General features: G+C 40.0%; 1 protein-coding gene across 3 annotated transcripts in view; it reads left to right on the plus strand.

Moving 5' to 3' along the window:
• Window positions 1–18,409, plus strand: part of ARMH4 (armadillo like helical domain containing 4) — a 228,843-nt gene extending 210,434 nt beyond the window's left edge. For all 3 annotated transcript variants that reach the window (XM_034992671.1, XM_034992673.1, XM_034992672.1), the window contains 3 exons: window positions 10,245–10,276; window positions 17,357–17,491; window positions 17,728–18,409. In XM_034992671.1, coding sequence (XP_034848562.1) covers window positions 10,245–10,276; window positions 17,357–17,491; window positions 17,728–17,796 — 236 coding nt within the window. In that variant the 3' untranslated portion in view covers window positions 17,797–18,409. The remainder of the gene's footprint in view (window positions 1–10,244; window positions 10,277–17,356; window positions 17,492–17,727) is intronic.
• Window positions 18,410–18,627: the final 218 nt, after the last annotated feature.

The raw sequence follows: 18,627 nt of genomic DNA on the forward strand, positions 1-18,627 counted from the left end.
TCTATATCTATATCTATATCTATATCTATATCTATATCTATATCTATCTCACATCTTCCTGATCCATTCATCAGTCAGTGGACACTTGGGTTGCTTCCATATCTTAGCTATTGTAAATAATGCTGCAATAAACATAGGGGTGCATGTATCTTTTCAAGTTAGTGTTTTAGTTTGGGTAAATAACCAGTAGTGGAATTACTGGAGCATATGGGATTTCTATTTTTAATTTTTCAAGGAGCCTCTATACTGTTTTCCATAGTTGTTATGCCACTTTACATTCCCACCAACAGTGCACGGGGTTTAAAAAAGGGGTTCCTTTTTCTCCACATCCTTGCCAACACTTGTTATTTCTTGTCTTTTTGATTCTAGCCATTCTGACAGGTGAGAGGTGATCTCTCATTGTGGTTTTGATTTGCATTTCTCTGATGATGAGTGATGTTGAGCATCTTGTCTTGTGTCTGTTTGCCACTTGTATGTCTTTTTTGGAAAAATGTCTATTGAGGTCTTCTGCCCCCTTTTCATTGGATTATTTGGGTTTTATTGTGGTGTTGAGTTGTATAAGTTCTTTATACATTTGGATATTAATCCCTTGTTGGATATATCATTTCCAAATATCTTCAGGGAGAACCTGCTTTTAACAATTCATGTTCTCTTGTTTTCTTTGTACCTTTCTGCTTGCTAGAAGGAGACCAGAGGCGTCATTATATTCCTGTGCTTTCAGACTTGCATTAAATAAAATTTCAAGAAATGAAACAAACCAGAATCAGTGGGATTAGAATGAATCGATAGCTGTGGGCTAAGGAATTATCCAAGTGGAAGGGACCCAACTCCTTGTGTTTCTCACTGTCAGCAATCCACCATTAATCTCCGTTTGCAAAGGTCTATAGAATTTTCTGGGGTTCTTTTATTTTAAAAGTAGTAAGGAATTATAAATAATTTGGAAAATTCTAAGAATACAGGGATTAAAGGAAATTAACCATAATTTTACAACCTACTGATGAATTCAGTTGACACTTAGATGTATGTTATCCCAATTATATACATAATATTTTTATCCACAAAACTTGAGCTCATGTTTTATATACCCTATTTTTTCATTTGTAAAATACCAAGTATTTTTCTTGAAATTATTTATTTATTTATTTAAGATTTTATTTATTTATTTGAGAGAGAGAGAGAGCGCACACAAGCAGGGGGAGCGGCGGACAGAGGGAGAGAGACAAACAGGCTCCCCACTAAGCAGGGAGCCCGATGCGGGGCTCGGTCCCAGGACCCTGGGATCATGACCTGAGCCGAAAGCAGATGCTTAACCGACTAAGCCACTTAGGCACCTCTTTCTTGAAATAATTTAAATTTTTGTATAATATACCACCCTGTAGATATAACCTAAGATATTGTTTTCCTTTGAGTGTTTAAACCAATCCACTATGGTTGGATATTGATGTTGTTTACGTGTTCTATTCCATTTTATTTTTATTTTTTTTAAAGATTTTATTTATTTATTTGACAGAGAGAGACACAGTGAGAGAGGGAACACAAGCAGGGGGAGTGGGAGACAGAGAAGCAGGCTTCCCGCCGAGCAGGGAGCCCTATGTGGGGCTCGATCCCAATACCCCAGGATCATGACCTGAGCCAAAGGCAGAGGCCTATGCCTGAGCCACCCAGGTGCCCCTGTTCTTTTCCATTTTAAATAACTTTACAGTAAGCAGCATTTAACAAAACCTTTTGTGCATATCCATGATTAATTGTTTAAAATACATTTCTCTCACAATTGGAACTTCGGATTAAAAAAAATTAAACCTGTAAAAAACTTTTAAGATAGATTGCAAATCCCTCCTCACATCTCTGAAAAGTTATATCAGCTCATACTCCTCTTGTCAGTGTGATGTTTCTCTATTTTTAAAAAATTACAGTGCTGATTCTCCTCTTTACGATCTTTTCTCTTTTTTTCTTGTCTTGCTTTTGCCTGCCTTTATCAGTTTTTATTCCTTAAGTTTAAAAATGATCATTGTGTAAAATTTATTTTGACACTGCCTCGTACATTTTGTTGAAACAGTTTATAGGATCCTCATGAGAAAAGAATCATACTTACTCAAAAATTATGAACTCACTTAAAATTAATATATATTCACTGAAAGAAGGAAGAAATATTTATTAAGCACCGGAGTGTCTGATACCAGGTGAAGGACTCTGGCAGATGCCTGAGAAGCACAAGGTGTAGTAACCCTCAGGGGTCTCATGATCTTAGTTGGAGAAATACAACCAAGCTTGCCTATTTTAAAGAACAGTGCTTTCTCAATCTTTCTAGACCCTTGCTCCCCAAATACTATCTCATTATCTTCTGTGTATCACTGATCTCACTCACTGAGAAGATTTTGCCCAGCTTTTTTTTGTAGTTTGTGTTGTCAACTAAGGAATCAGACCCATTGAATGTGCTCTTTCAAACTCCCTATACATAGACACGCATCCTATTCTGATGTGCATTGCCTCCCCCAGTGGAGAAGTACTGCCTTAGAGAATCATCCAAAGCAGGATTCTATGAAATTTACTCTAGGAACCTAAGATAAAGACAATTAACCAGTGACACCTGGCTTGATAAGTCCTAAGTTAAACTGTTTCTCTTTTTTTGTTTTTAAAAGATTTATTTATTCATTTGAGAGAGAGAGAGAATGTGTGAGTGTGCGCACACGTGAGCTGGGGGAGGGGCAGATGGAGAGGGAGAAGGAGGAAGCAGACTCCCTGCTGGGCATGGAACCCCATGCAGGACTCTATCCCATGACTCTGAGTTCATGACCTGAGCCAAAATCAAGAGTCTGAAACCCAACCCACTGAGCCACCTAAGCGCCACTAAACCATTTCTTTCTCTCTCTCTTTTTAAAGATTTTATTTACACAAACAATGAATCATGGAACACTACATCAAAAACTAATGACAGGGCGCCTGGGTAGCTCAGTCGTTAAGCATCTGCCTTCGGCTCAGGTCATGATCCCAGGGTCCTAGGATCGAGTCCCACATCGGGTTCCCTCCTTGGCGGGAAGCCTGCTCTCCCTCTCCCACTCCCACTGCTTGTGTTCCTGTTCTCGCTATCTCTGTCTCTGTCAAATAAATAAATAAAATCTTAAAAAAAAAAAAACTAATGACATACTGTATGGTGACTAACATAACACAATAAAAATATATATATAAAAAAATAAATATTTTATTTATTTATTTGAGAGAGAGAGAGAGAGAGAATGAGAAGGGGGAGGGGCAGAGGGAGAGGGTGAAGCAGACTCCCTGCTGAGCAGGAGCCTGATGTAGGACTCAATCCCAGGATCCCAGGATCATGACCTGAGCCGAAGGCAGACGCTCAACCAACTGAGCCACCCAGGTGCCCCTAAATTGTTTCTCTTGACAGTGAACTTCCTATAGTTCAAGAGCCTGTTGGTGCCTCAGACCCTGGCTGGATCTCTGCCTCCTTTCCCTATTCTTGGAGCTGCCCTCACCCTGCCATCCACAGGCAGTCATCTGGCCCTTTTCACCCCTTCCACAAAGTGCTCACATTTTCCCATTTCTACCTTGGTTTTGTTTTACTTATTATATGATATACATCCTATTTCCTGATTCCGAGCATCTTGCTTCACAGGTTGGCATTCTGCCTTGGGCCCAGTAATTGGCTTTCTTGCTCTGTCCTTCACTCTCTGTCCCTGCACTGCTGCTTGTTATTCACTTCTCATAGACCCTATGGCCTCTTCCTTTCCTCACTGGAATTAGGCCCCATACCTTCTGCTGACTCCAGTGTAGAGCACAGTGCCTGGCCAACACAATGTGCGTAATAAGTATTTGTTGAATGAATCAATGAATTGGAAGCATTCTCTTGCCTGAATTTCAGTTTATGTCTTGGGCTTAGTTCAAACATGTTGAAATATTCATGACTCACTTGTCTTTGTCTCCTTCTGTCCCAGGTTTCTTGTTTTTGTTTTATTATTTCTCTACACCAAATACTGTCCTAAACACATGGCCCATGTTATTTTTAGTCCTCACAACATCTTGCAAGACAGGTGTTACCACAGTCATTTTACATATAAGGAAACTGAGGGTCCCAGAGGTTCAATAATTTCTCCAGAGTTGCTCAGCGAAGAAGTGAAGTGATTTCACTTCTCCATGGAGCCACTAACCCCTAGGCTCATTTCTAAGGTTCCTGTGCTTTCTTCCTTTGACCTTCCCATGACTGGTCATATCTTGATTGTACACCACTATCTTTATCTGAATCCCAGTGGAGACAGAAGGATTAATGAAAGAAGGACAAAGCTGAGAGGCCTTGCCAAGATCTTGACATAAGAGATTGAAGCCAGGGACTGAAGGAGATAGAAGAGCCCAAGGAATGAAAATGAAAACACAACTGTTCAAAATCTTTGGGATGCAGCAAAGGCAGTCCTAAGAGGAAAATATATAGCAATACAAGCCTTCCTCAAGAAACATGAATGGTCTCAAGTACACAACCTAACCCTACACCTAAAGGAGCTGGAGAAAGAATAGCAAATAAAGCCTAAACCCAGCAGAGAAGAGAAATCATAAAGATCAGAGCAGAAATCAATGAAATAGAAACCAAAAGAACAGTAGAACAGATCAACGAAACGAGGAGCTGGTTCTTTGAAAGAATTAACAAGATTGATAAACCCCTGGCCAGACTTATCAAAAAGAAAAGAGAAATGACCCAAATCAACAAAATCATGACTGAAAGAGGAGAGATCAAAACCAACACCAAAGAAATACAAACAATGATAAGAACGTATTATGAGCAACTCTACACCAGCAAATTAGATAATCTGGAAGAAATGGGTGCATTCCTAGAGATGTATCAACTACCAAAACTGAATCAGGAAGAAATAGAAAACCTGAACAGACCTATAACCACTAAGGGAATTGAAGCAGTCATCAAAAATCTCCCCCCAAAAAAAAAAGCCCAGGGCCAGATGGCTTCCCAGGGGAATTCTACTAAACATTTCAAGAAGAATTAATACCTATTCTTCTGAAACTGTTCCAAAAAATAGAAATGGAAGGAAAACTTCCAAACTCGTTTTATGAGGCCACCATTACCTTGATCCCCAAACCAGACAAAGACCCCATCAAAAAGGAGAATTACAGACCAATATCCTTGATGAACATGGATGCAAAAATTCTCACCAAAATACTAGCCAATAGGATCCAACAGTACATTAAAAGGATTATTCACCATGACCAAGTGGGATTTATCCCTGGGCTGCAAGTTTGGTTCAACATCCGCAAATCAGTCAATGTGATACAATACATTAACAAAAGAAAGAACAAGAATCATATGATCCTCTCAATAGATGCAGAAAAAGCATTTGACAAAGTACAGCATCCTTTCTTGATCAAAACTCTTCAGAGTATAGGGATAGAGGGTACATACCTCAATATCATAAAAACCATCTATGAAAAACCCACAGCGAATATCATTCTCAATGGGGAAAAACTGAGAGCTTTCCCCCTAAGGTCAGGAACGCAGCAGGGAAGTCCACTATCACCACTGCTATTCAATATAGTATTAGAAGTCCTAGCCACAGCAATCAGACAACAAAAAGAAATCAAAGACATCCAAATCAGCAAATAAGAAGTCAAACTCTCACTCTTTGCAGATGATATGATACTTTATGTGGAAAACCCCAAAGACTCCACCCCAAAACTGCTAGAACTCATACAGGAATTCAGTAAAGTGGCAGGATATAAAATCAATGCACAGAAATCAGTGGCATTCCTATACACCAACAACAAGACAGAAGAAAGAGAAATGAAGGAGTCGATCCCATTTACAACTGCACCCAAAACCATAAGATACCTAGAAATAAATCTAACCAAAGAGGCAAAGAATCTGTACTCAGAAAACTATAAAATACTCATGAAGCAAATTGAGGAAGACACAAAGAAATGGAAAAACGTTCCATGCTCATGGATTGGAAGAACAAATATTGTGAAGATGTCAATGCTACCCAGAGCAATCTACACATTCAATGCAATCCCCATCAAAATACCATTCACTTTTTTCAAAGAAATGGAACAAATAATCCTAAAATTTGTATGGAACCAGAGAAGACCCCGAATAGCCAGAGGAATGTTGAAAAAGCAAGGCAAAGCTGGCGGCATCACAATTCCGGACTTCCAGCTCTATTACAAAGCTGTCATCATCAAGACAGTATGGTACTGGCACAAAAACAGACACATAGATCAGTGGAACAGAATAGAGAGCCCAGAAATGGACCCTCAACTCTCTGGTCAACTAATCTTCGACAAAACAGGAAAGAATGTTCAATGGAAAAAAGACAGTCTCGGGGCACCTGGGTGGCTCAGTTGGTTAAGCGGCTGCCTTCGGCTCAGGTCATGATCCCAGGGTCCTGGGATCGAGCCCCGCATCGGGCTCCCTGCTCGGCGGGGAGCCTGCTTCTCCCTCTCTCTCTGCCTGCCTCTCTGCCTACTTGTTCTCTCTCTCTGTGTCAAATAAATAAATAAAATCTTTAAAAAAAAAAAAAAGGAAAAAAGTCTCTTCAACAAATGGTGTTGGGAAAATTGGACAGCCACATGCAGAAGAATGAAACTGGACAATTTCCTTACACCACACACAAAAATAGACTCAAAATGTTGAAAGACCTAAATGTGAGACAGGAGTCCATCAAAATCCTAAAGGAGAACACAGGCAGCAACCTCTTTGACCTCAGCCGCAGCAACTTCTTCCTAGAAACATCGCCAAAGGCAAGGGAAGCAAGGGCAAAAATGAACTATTGGGACTTCATCAAGATAAAAAGCTTCTGCACAGCAAAAGAAGCAGTCAACAAAACCAAAAGACAACCGACAGAATGGAAGAAGATATTTGCAAATGACATATCAGATAAAGGGCTAGTATCCAAAATCTATAAAGAACTTACCAAACTCAACACCCAAAGAACAAAAAATCCAATCAAGAAATGGGCAGAAGACATGAACAGACATTTTTCCAAAGAAGACATCCAAATGGCCAACAGACACATGAAAAAGTACTCAACATCGCTTGGCATCAGGGAAATCCAAATCAAAACCTCAATGAGATACCACCTCACACCAGTCAGAATGTGTAAAATTAACAAGGCAGGAAACGACAGATGTTGGCGGGGATGCGGAGAAAGGGGAACCCTCCTACACTGTTGGTGGGAACGCGAGCTGGTGCAACCACTCTGGAAAACAGGATGGAGGTTCCTCAAAAAGTTGAAAATAGAGCTACTGTACAATCCAGCAATTGCACTACTAGGTATTTACCCCAAAGATACAAATGTAGGGATCCGAAGGGGTACGTGCACCCCGATGTTTATAGCAGCAATGTCCACAATAGCCAAACTGTGGAAAGAGCCAAGATGTCCATCGACAGATGAATGGATAAAGAAGAGGTGGTATATATATACAATGGAATATTATGCAGCCATCAAAAGGAATGAGATCTTGCCATTTGCAACGACGTGGATGGAACTGAAAGGTATTATGCTGAGTGAAATAAGTCAAACAGAGAAAGACATGTATCATAGGACCTCACTGATATGAGGAATTCTTAATCTCAGGAAACAAACTGAGGGTTGCTGGAGTGGGGGCAGGTGGGAGGGATGGGGTGGCTGGGTGATAGACATTGGGGAGGGTATGTGCTATGGTGAGTACTGTGAATTGTGCAAGACTGTTGAATCACAGATCTGTACCTCTGAAACAAATAATGCAATATATGTTAAGAAAAAAAAAAAGAAGAAGATAGCAGGAAGGGAAGAATGAAGGGGGGAAATCGGAGGGGGACGAACCATGAGAGATGATGGACTCTGAAAAACAAACTGAGGGTTCTAGAGGGGAGGGGGGTGGGAGGATGGGTTAGCCTGGTGATGGATATTAAAGAGGGCATGTTCTGCATGGAGCACTAATGAATCATGGAACACTACATCAAAAACTAATGATGTAATGTATGGTGATTAACATAACAATAAAAAAATTAAAAAAAGAAGAGCCCAAGGAGGGTAGCTCCACATTTTCAACCTGAGAGAGCAGGAGAGTGGGGGTATCACCAAAAGAAATGGGTAGTTAAGAAGTATTATTCCTGTAGGTTGTTAAATCAGATAGTGGTTGGAATTCCAGTGACTCTTTACTCCCTGGTTAACCATGGGCAAGTCTCTTAGCTTCTCTGAGTCTCAGTTTCCCCATCTTTTCCTGGAGCATAATCTTCCCTCACTCTCATGTTTGTTTTTGGTTTGCTGATCAAGTGATGCAGTAGATTCAAACCTGCTCTGTCAGGGGTCAAGCCATGTGCACCTGTGGGCTGGCATCACTCCTGTCAATATGTTATTACTAGAGTCAGACTGTAAATGGAGACCCAACTGTCTGTGTCAGGGGTCATCCCACTGTGACCCGTGGACCCACCCATCTGGCCTGCTACCCATTTTTGTATGGCCCATGAACGAAGAATGTCTTTTACATTTTAATATGGTTGAAAAAAATCAAAAGAAAGATATTTGTGACCTATGAAAATTACATGAAATTCAAAGGTCAATGTCCATAACTAACATTTATTGGAATATAGCCAAAACCCATTAATTTATGCACTATGAGTGCTTTCACACTGCAATAGCAGAGTTGAGTAGTTGTGACAGAGATTGTATGGCCTGCAAAGCTTAAAATGTTTACTATTTGGCTCTTTACAAGAAAAGTTTGCCAATCCCTTGTCTACACTTTTTGGGAGGTGTTTCTAGTCTGCCACTCTGTGTCCTTTCTTCCTATCTGTTGAAGCTCCTGGACAGGAAAGGAAATTTAAGGAAATCTTGAAAGGTTTTTGTTGGCTTACTAATTTCTTTGATAATATTTGTCTTCTTTTTTCCTTTTCCATGCTTTTCAAAATAGAATTTTTATTCAACGCTGAATCATTATTATAACTTTAAAAGGCAATTAAGGATGAAGAACCCCATTACTAACTTCAAACTATCCTTAATATGGCCCTACAAACCATAAGAGACTCTTTTTTTTTTTTTAGAGTGAGAGAGAGTGGGAGAGGCAGAGGGAGAATCTTAAGCAGACTTCATGCTCAGCGCAGAGCCAACTCAGGGCTTGATCTCACGACCATGAGACCATGGCCTGAGCCAAAATCAAGAGTTGGACACTTAACTGACTGAGCCACCCAAGTGCCCCAAACCATAAGAGACTCTTAATGATACAGAACAAACTGAGGGTTGATGGAGGGAGATGGGTGGGGGATGGGCTAGATGGCTGATGGGTATTGAAGAGGGCACTTGTGATGAGCCCAGGGTGATGTATGTAAGTGATGAATCACTGAATTCTACTCCTAAAACCAATATTGCCTTATATGTTAACTAACTAAAATTTAAATAAGAAAAAAAAGAAGAAAAGAAAAAAACCCATGGCCATTCTAACACATGTTTTCATTTTGAATGATACTTGTTCTGTTCTCAGCATATGTACTTCCAAATGGTTGTAATAATGGTCTACTTAACACTTCAGGGTTGATGTAGGCCTTTTCGGTGGCTTTTTAAACTGTTACTTGATTATTACCTTTATTTTTTAATAGTGGTTGTATTGTGATGGAATGGTACAGTTTATAAGCTATATGTATTTCAGAAATACTTCCTCTTTTTGCCTTTGGTCAAAATTTTTTCTTCAACTGTGGATGCAAATGCTTCTCTTTGGAGCCAGTGCCCATTGTCCCTTCCTACCTTACTTTGCTGGGATATTGATGCAAGTGCAGAATACCCACTGAGCTTAAAAACTGAGAAAGATGAGTAACGTTAAGGAGAAAATGTCAGATAAGAAATGAACTTGGTAATTAATTAATAAATTAATTGATTAGTTTATTTATTTATTTGATGGTACATGGGTTGGGAATGAACTTGATTCTTTAAAGGTGATTTCCTATCTCCTTACCCAGACCTCCCCCAAAGCATTAAATAGTAATACAAATACGTTTAACAAATAAAAAATATTCTCTGTTCACCTAATGATGATATGAGGGATATGTTTGTGCTTTCTGTTACATTTTTAAACAAATGAGAATAAAAACAAGACTCATGCTGTCATTATTACTGTTAATACTGTTGACCCTTTCACTACATTTCATACAATAAAACCAGTGTATCAAATTAACTTAATACCATGAAATGTAGGTTATCGAATTAACTCAATGAAATATAAGTAAGAAGATGGATATTTACATTTTATTCTCTTATTTTCCCTAGTGAGAAGCTGGATGGAAAAACTAAAAGACAAGGTAAGAGAAGTATTTTCTTCCTTTGGATTTATCTTAAAGGGCATGGCTTTGTCAAATAAAAGATCTTCAGAGTAATGGAGCCTTAATTCATCATTCTGATTCTGGTTATCTGTGCAAAGATGCAAGGCCACTTCCGGGTGCCCAACAAGAAGGAAGACCTTCCCTTTAAGTTCCTTCTTGATTAACACAGGGAACCTTATTCTTTGGAGCGCCATTCCTTCTTATGAAGGCATTATCTACTATGCTCAGCGGGAAAATATCCTTGACATATCAAGGTGGAGTTTCTTCTAGGGATCAGCAGTGTAATCACAATTTATTGGCTATTTCTTGTCCCAGTGCCAAAAACCCAATGCCAAGTTCTTGTAAGCCTGACCCTCTGTATGAGGAAGAAATACCTTGGATTTTGGAAAGCATTGATTCTTCTGACCCACCGGCAAAAATTGATGGACTTGAGTTAAGAATAAAAGTTTGGGATGGAAAGAGCATCCTTAGGGGCACCTGGGTGGCTCAGTTGGTTAAGCGACTGCCTTCGGCTCAGGTCATGATCCTGGAGTCCCGGGATCGAGTCCCGCATCGGGCTCACTGCTTGGCGGGGAGTCTGCTTCTCTCTCTGACCCTCCTCCCTCTCATGCTCTCTGTCTCTCATTCTCTCTCTCTCAAATAAATAAATAAAAATCTTTAAAAAAAAAAAAAAAAGAAAGAGCATCCTTAAACCACAGTGGGGGTGGTTTGGAGTAAAAACACCTGGACACCTGAGCACTCTCCTTAGATCAACTTTTATGTAGTCTCTCATAGTGCTACTACATACTGGGTGACAAAGGGCTGACTTGCCTGGAATGGCCAACAATAGAAAAATATTTCTCTCTTGTGTTAATTCTGCCATCTATGTCTGTGATTGACAATATTAACTTCCTTCCAGGTTCCTGTTTTTCATTTTCTTTTGATTTTCAACTCTCTCCAAGTTTACATTTTTTGGTTACCTTAGAATTTTAAGCTGGAATTACTCATAAAAATATGGAATTCTGAATTCCTTGCTGTAGCCTGTCAGATCTCATTACTATAACCCAGCTCAGATTTAACTGGGGGTTTAGTGAATGGAAATCTTTTCAATTGCCACATATTGAGTTACCTTTAAATCACCAGTCCCAACATATACTTCTGTTGATGGCATTTCATATCTTTTTTATTATTTGGAGTCAGTTCTCCCCGTATTTGGATGATTAATGTTTATTTTGCTGCAGCTTATTGTTAAAGAATAAATTACAATGAAAATTGTAAGATTATATTCTCATCACTATCTTTGTGCTTCTCAGTAAAATTTAGCATAGATGGTTTTAAAATGAGACTGTTTTGTGGTCATACTTATTAAAAGTGATGTTGAAAAATTTTAAGCATGTTGAGGTTAGTGGAGGCCATTTTGGTATCTGTAACAGGTCCAGTTGTCTAAGGGAGGTATGATCGGATGGACTGAGCAGGATTTGGGGGAAATAAAGCTCAAAAGTTAAGAACTGAACACACTTACATTAGTAGTGCTTCTTGTTATTTTTCAGAAGAAAATAGGATGCAATGAAAAGGAAATAGGCTTTGGTAGATTAATTTAGGAACCCATATATCATTGTTTCTATAGAAAATATCCTCTGAGTAAAATTGTGTACCAGAAAACCCTTAAGAGAATAAATTTTTACATGTCACCAGTTTTGAAGTTGGATATTGCAAAATTTCTTACCTGTATCTATAGATAGCTTTGCCACAATTAAAAAAAAAAATCTATGCAGCTTAGAAAGTTTGTATTTTCTATTTCTGTAGACCCTTCTTATCTTGTCTCAAAGGCCTGGCACCTTCTTGCTATCATTTTCACCAAGAGAAATAATTTTATGTGTGACCTTAGTTTTCTGGATTATTTTGAGTTTTTCCAGCCTTCTCTCTATTTTCTTCTGGAGTATTTTTTCAGTATGTCTTAATTAAAAAAAAATAGAAGAAAAATAGTTGAGATTCTGTGTTTGGCTTATTTGATGCCTTATTTCTTCATATTTTGACTTTCTTGGAGGGACTCACTATAATCTTTCCCATATCCCCACTTCCCCTGTTGTGTAAAATATTCTACACTTACCTGCGACATGCCTTCTTATGTGCACCCACACATATGTGTGTACATATATGTATCTTCCACTCTTGCTTCCCTCCTTCATGTGTCTAGCTAGCTAGCTAGTTGGCTCTCATCTATAAAAGTCTTGTTAGTCATTATCTTCAGAAACTATTTGAGAGCGAAACTATTGCCTCTTTGATGAAAGTCACAGAATCCCTTAGAACTGGAAACTAAATATTTATTTAACTGGCTCTTTGGCCAACCAGGACATCTCAGTTTAGCATTATTCAATTGTACCTGATATTGGTATTTCTGTTAGTTAATTTCGCTCTAGAAAGAATAATGTTCTAAAAAGTTCTGGGGGTGCCTGGGTGGCTCAGTTGGTTAAGCATCTGCCTTTGGCTCAGATCATGATCCCAGGGTCCTGGGATCAAGTCCCACATCGGGCTCCCTGCTCAGTGGGGAGTCTGTTTCTCCCTCTGCCTCTGCCCCTCCCCCTGCTTGTGCACGCATGCTCTTTTTCTCAAATAAATAAATAAAATCTTAAAAAACTTAAAAAGTTCTGAATTATTCCTTTTACAGTTGTTTAGTCTTTCTATATTAGCTAGGATTAAGATCAGCTATGAATGACAGAGAACCCCAATGACAATGGCTTAACCAAGATAGAAGTTTTTCTCTCATTTATGAATCTGGAGGTAGCAGTCAAGGGTTAATGGGGAGCAACCCTCTGACAGGGACTCAGGCTCCTTGTATTTGATGTTCCACCATTTGTGACCTTCATTGCCAAGGTCACCTCAAGGTCCTGGATGGCAGTTCCAGCTTAGCTAGGTCCATGTTCTAGCCAGGGGAAGGAGGATAAGGGAAGGTGAAGACACCTCTTCCCCCTTAAAAGGAAGATAAAGGCACTCTTATTCTCAAAACGTGGGGGATAAAGGCTGTGCTCCCCTGTTGAAGAGCAAGTCGGGAAGCTGCACCTGCCACTAATGTTTTCTCTTCTGAGTGAGATTTATCACATGGTCACAGCCAGCTGCAGAGAAGGCAGGGAGCAGTGATCGTTACTGTGCGCCCTGCTGAAATGGGAGGTTCTCTTGCTCTGAAAGAAGAGGTGAATGGCCATTGAGGGACAGTCCCTATACTCATTCCATCATTACTCTTCTTTCTGGCTTAATGTCCAAGTTAGTGATGCTCGTTAGGCAAATCCTAACTTGGCTACCTATTGATATGTCTTTTCAACATCTAAAATGTTTCTCAAAATTGAAGAGGCATAGCAGCTTTAGTTGTGTAGTAAACACCAACCCTGTTGTTATGTCGCCAAGATCATTCTGTTTCTTCTGGCTTTAGGAAATAACCCAGAAAATGGATGATCCAGACTATATTGCATAGCACTGATTCTCAAGTGTGGTCCGGACCAGCAGCATCAGCATCACCTGGGAGCTTGCTAGAAATGCAATTCTTGGGCCCCACGCTATACCTACTGAGTCAGAAACTCTGGGAACGGGGCCCAGCAATCTGTTTCAACAAGTCTTGCAGGCGATTTTGATAGATGCTCAAGTCTGAGAGCCACTGTTACAAAGCAATATAAGGGCACTGTCTTAACTCAGCAGACTTGAGACAGTACAGCATATCATTTGGTTTTCTTATACCTTTCTTGAAAACAGATGTTTCTGAATGAATACGTTATTCTAAGAAGGAAGAATACCTTTCTCATGAATGTAATACAAAGCCAACAAAAACCCAACACAAACACAAACTAAAAACAACTATATCTAGTCGTATTTTGACTTACAATCAATTTTAAAAGTGCAAAACTTTTTATTTGGAACTATTTTCAGGTTTACAAAAAAGAGATACAAGAATAAGTACAAAGAATGCCCCCATACCTTTTACCCAGGTGCACTTGTTTTTAACATTTTACCCCATTTGGTTTATCATTTGCTGGTCTGTCTGCCCATCTCTGCCTCTTTTTTTTTTTTTACCATTTGAGGAAAAGTTGCATATACCATATGGTGCTTTTACTCCAAAAACTTTATTTCCCATGAATGGGAATATTCCATTAGCAGACATGCTGCAGCTATCAGCTTGAGTACATTTAACGATACAGTACTTTTTATCAGATCTGGTATCCATATTTCAGTTTTTTCAACAGACTCAGAATAATCTTTCTAAAAGCACTTTTCTTCTCCAGTGTAGGATCTAGTCTAGGGTCATGTAACACATTTAGTTGTCATGGTTCATGAGTTTCCTATACTCTGGAACGTTTTTATAGCCATCTTTTGTCTTTCCCGACACTGACTTTTAAAAGAATATAGTCCTTTAAAAAAATAGAATAGTCTTCATTTTAGGTTAATTGGGTGTTTCCTCATGATGAGATTCAAGTTACCCATTCTCACTTGGAATATACCCAGGTGCAGCTATGTCCTTCTCAGAGTATTATCTGTGGAGATACATGTACGTCTGATGATTCTGAACAGAGAAGAGGTACTAGGCAGGGTTTATAACTTAGAAAATATGTTCATGAGTCTTATTTGTTTTCATTTGTGTAGGAAACAAGTCATGGGAAATTCTTTTTTTTTTTTAAGATTTTATTTATTTATGAGAGAGGGAGCATGAGCATTAGTGGTGGGGGAGGGGCAGAGGAACAAGGAGACTCCCCACTGAGCAGGGAGCAAATGTGACGCAGGGCTGGATCCCAGGACCCTGGGATCATGACTTGAGCCGAAGGCAGATGCTTAACTGACTGAGCCACCCAGGCACTCCAAGTCATGACCAATTCTAGAAGAAGAGCCTATTCTCCATTAGTGTTGAAAGAGGAATGGTTAAAATATATTGGAAGAGGAGAGATTATTTGGATCCCATTTTTTAAGTGTAATTTCAAAGCACAGGCAGATCACACACACACACACACACACACACAAAAGAGGGGACAAAAGAGAGGAGAAAGAGATATTAATTGAATTTTGGTGAAATCTGCATGATTTAAAGCTCTAGAAACTAGAGATCTAAATGTGTAAATAAGAAGTATGAGAAAGAGTGACACATTTTGGAATAGTCATGCTATTGGGTGTGGGTGAAGTTACACAGCACGAGGAGACCCACACAGAGATTGACCAAGCTGAACTTCCAATAGCTCAAGTATCATCCTTTGAATGTATACCTCTTTAGAGTCTAATCTACAGGGCTTAAAATTGATCATATTTCAATATGTACATTCATTTCCATGTACTGGGAGTGATGGTTTAAAGAAATATATTCACAGCTCTTATGAGAGTTCCAAAACTTTGCTCTTGACCAGTATTTTCCCATATGGAAAATTACAGTTTTATAAGTCTTAAGTAGATCTGGAAGGACTTTAGAAAAAGTTTGGGTTTTTGCAAAGCATATTAATTTGTTGAAAAGTGACTGGGCTTTGTTTCTTGGAGAAAAACACTTAGTATGCTGATGAACAATGCTATTGTTCTCAAATTAATGGAAAAATTTCCATATTCTGCTCTTAACACAAGACTCCGGAAAACGGAACCAGTTAGTAAGCTGTCTGTGTGCAAGAGGGAGCTGCAGTTTTATAAAGGGCTCGTGTATTCCTTTGATTTACTTTTGGAAACGTTGGGAAAGCATCACAGTCTGCATACTTCAGCACTTTTTAGAAAACATTATTCTCTGTCCTTCTCTGATTTTGGCTCATTCTGAAAGGTACTAGAAATAGTTTGTGCTGTATTAGAAATTTTAGAAATAGTCAAATAAATGAACAAACTGACTCATGGGTTTCCCCCCACCCCCGAATAATGCCTATCTAAAGTCTAAAAAAAATTTTTTTTTTAAAGATTTTATTTGACAGAGAGAGACACAGCGAGAGAGGGAACACAAGCAGGGGGAGCGGGAGAGGGAGAAGCAGGCTTCCCGCTGAGCAGGGAGCCCGATGCGGGGCTCGATCCCAGGACCCTGGGACAATGACCTGAGCCGAAGGCAGACGCCCAACGACTGAGCCAGCCAGGCGCCCCTAAAGTCTAAAAATTTAATGTTTTATGTATTTTGTCTGGGTAGGCTTCTAGCAGGGGCCTTCTTCAAAGGCAAACCAGTCTCATGTTCCTCTGTGAAAGGGCTCCAGGTAAGTACATAATGCTCTAGGCCCTGAGGTGTCATACTGGCCAAGATGCAGAGAGCACCTTTAGTATGACGGCCTTACCCTGAGCTTGGGAAGATCCGGAGCTACTTACCCAAGCCCGGGGATGTGTGGACATCATGCTGCTCACTTAGAACCAGCGTATCCATAGTGACACCTTGGGGACGTTGGAGACACACCAGATATCAGCTACCTCCAGGTTCTTTTGCAGGCGCTACTGTTATGACAGTGATCTTTGCACCCTGCTCTGCCACTTCTCTGGGGATGCGCAGAATTCCCTCCCAAGCCCCAACTTTGGTCTTGTCCACTGGGCAGATGTTTCCTTTCATATAAATCCCATGTTATGTGCATACCCTCTCCCCTCCTTGTCTTTTCTGTCTATGCCCCAACATCTAGCATCCTTCCTTTTCCCTTTCTTACTGTAATGCAGCTGAGATTGTGAGACAGCAGACCACCAATGTCAAGGCCCTCCCCTTAGCCCCCTTGGAGCTTATCTCAGGCTGATATTTCCGACTTATAGCATTTTAATAGTCTTGGCATTCTCAGAAGCTTACCTGACCCATCTTTAATACAAATTATATTTCTGCCACCAAACCCTGATGTTGACAAATGTGCATTAGCAAGTAGCTGGAGGTGCCATGAGGTCTGGGTGATTTATTTCAGTACTTCTTCTAAATACTTGAACTTTCCAAAAATAGTCATACCTTTCTCTCTCTTGCCTTCTCCCTAAAACGTGCCTTTATGCTAGGTGCTATTTTATGACAAAGCAAGTAGGAGGATTCCAGGTGTTTAAAAACCCGCTGCCATCGAGCAAAAATGAGAAACCCAGGGCCGTGGTCTATTTAGCATCCTACTGGGCGTCTCCTTTTCTGTGCAGGCTGGCTACATGTCTGGGATGCTGGTTCCTGTAGGGGTCGGGATAGCCGGAGCCTTGTTCATCTTGGGAGCGCTCTACAGCATTAAGGTTATGAATCGCCGAAGGAGAAACGGCTTCAAAAGGCATAAAAGAAAGGTATGGAGCCCACAACAGCAAAACCTCATCCGCTTCAGAACATGCCTCGCTTTTCCAATTTGCTTAATAAAGCACACAGGGCTTAATGAGGCAGGCATGGTATTGACACGCCCAGTGGTTTGGATTAGCTGCTGGGCTTTGGCTGCGTGTGTTGGGGTGCCTTTTAAAGGGGCCTGTTTTTCAGTTTTGCTCTGCAGTGGAAAGGGTTTAACGCTCTTCTGTTTTTCTTTCTCCAGCAGAGAGAATTCAACAGCATGCAAGACCGAGTCATGCTCTTAGCCGACAGCTCTGAAGACGAGTTTTGAATCTGACGGGAGTTTCACTGGATATTCACCTGTGTTATTATTTTACTTTTTATTTGGGGGGCAAAAGAAGAACTGCAGCCTGCCACATCACTGCTCTTAGGCCGTCAGGCTCATTATCTGCCAGGCAGTAGATTTCTCTTGTACTGAGCAGGAAAGGCATGTTGTAGACTCACTGTAATATGCCGTGCTTGTTTTTCTTTGGTAGTGAATTTTCCACAACCATAGGCTATCACTCATCAATATGCAGCACACATGTTGCTCACTAGAAGTTGCTAGGTAAATATTTTGTATTTTTCCAAAGGGCCTTTCCCTTGGTTTACCTGCACTGAGCATAACGATTATTGCTGCCAAGGCATATGTTGACTCTGAAATCGAAATCTTAACAGAGAATAGCTCACAATGACTGCGTTCGGCCCACTTGAGGCTGTAGGCTTCTGGGCCATGGTACATCCTACGTTTGCATCAAAACGAGCAGCACGTTGGAATGAAATCTTCTTTGTCAAGAAGATCTCTCAGCACATTAGGATTATGTGTAGATTTGTATCTATCTTGCATTCTATACTCCAGTCTCCCAGTTTTATTATTTTGCATCTTCTGTCTTATTCTCATTCTTGGCAGGAAAAAGAAATGCACCAGAAATAACGCATTAAATGGACTCTCAGTCTTAATGTAAACTTGCTTTCTTAAATAGTGTAATTGAATCTGACAGACGTATCCATAGATGCTTACATGTTTATCAATAAGAGGTGTTCTTTTTATGTATCATTTGACTTTGCAAGAAGAAATGAGGAAGAAATCAAGAAGAAAGTGAAGCAGGTAAGCTCTCAGAGC

This window comes from Mirounga leonina, unplaced genomic scaffold (genome assembly GCF_011800145.1).
Source record: "Mirounga leonina isolate KUSES-001 unplaced genomic scaffold, KU_Mleo_1.0 Mir_82, whole genome shotgun sequence".
Classification (NCBI taxonomy): domain Eukaryota; kingdom Metazoa; phylum Chordata; class Mammalia; order Carnivora; family Phocidae; genus Mirounga; species Mirounga leonina.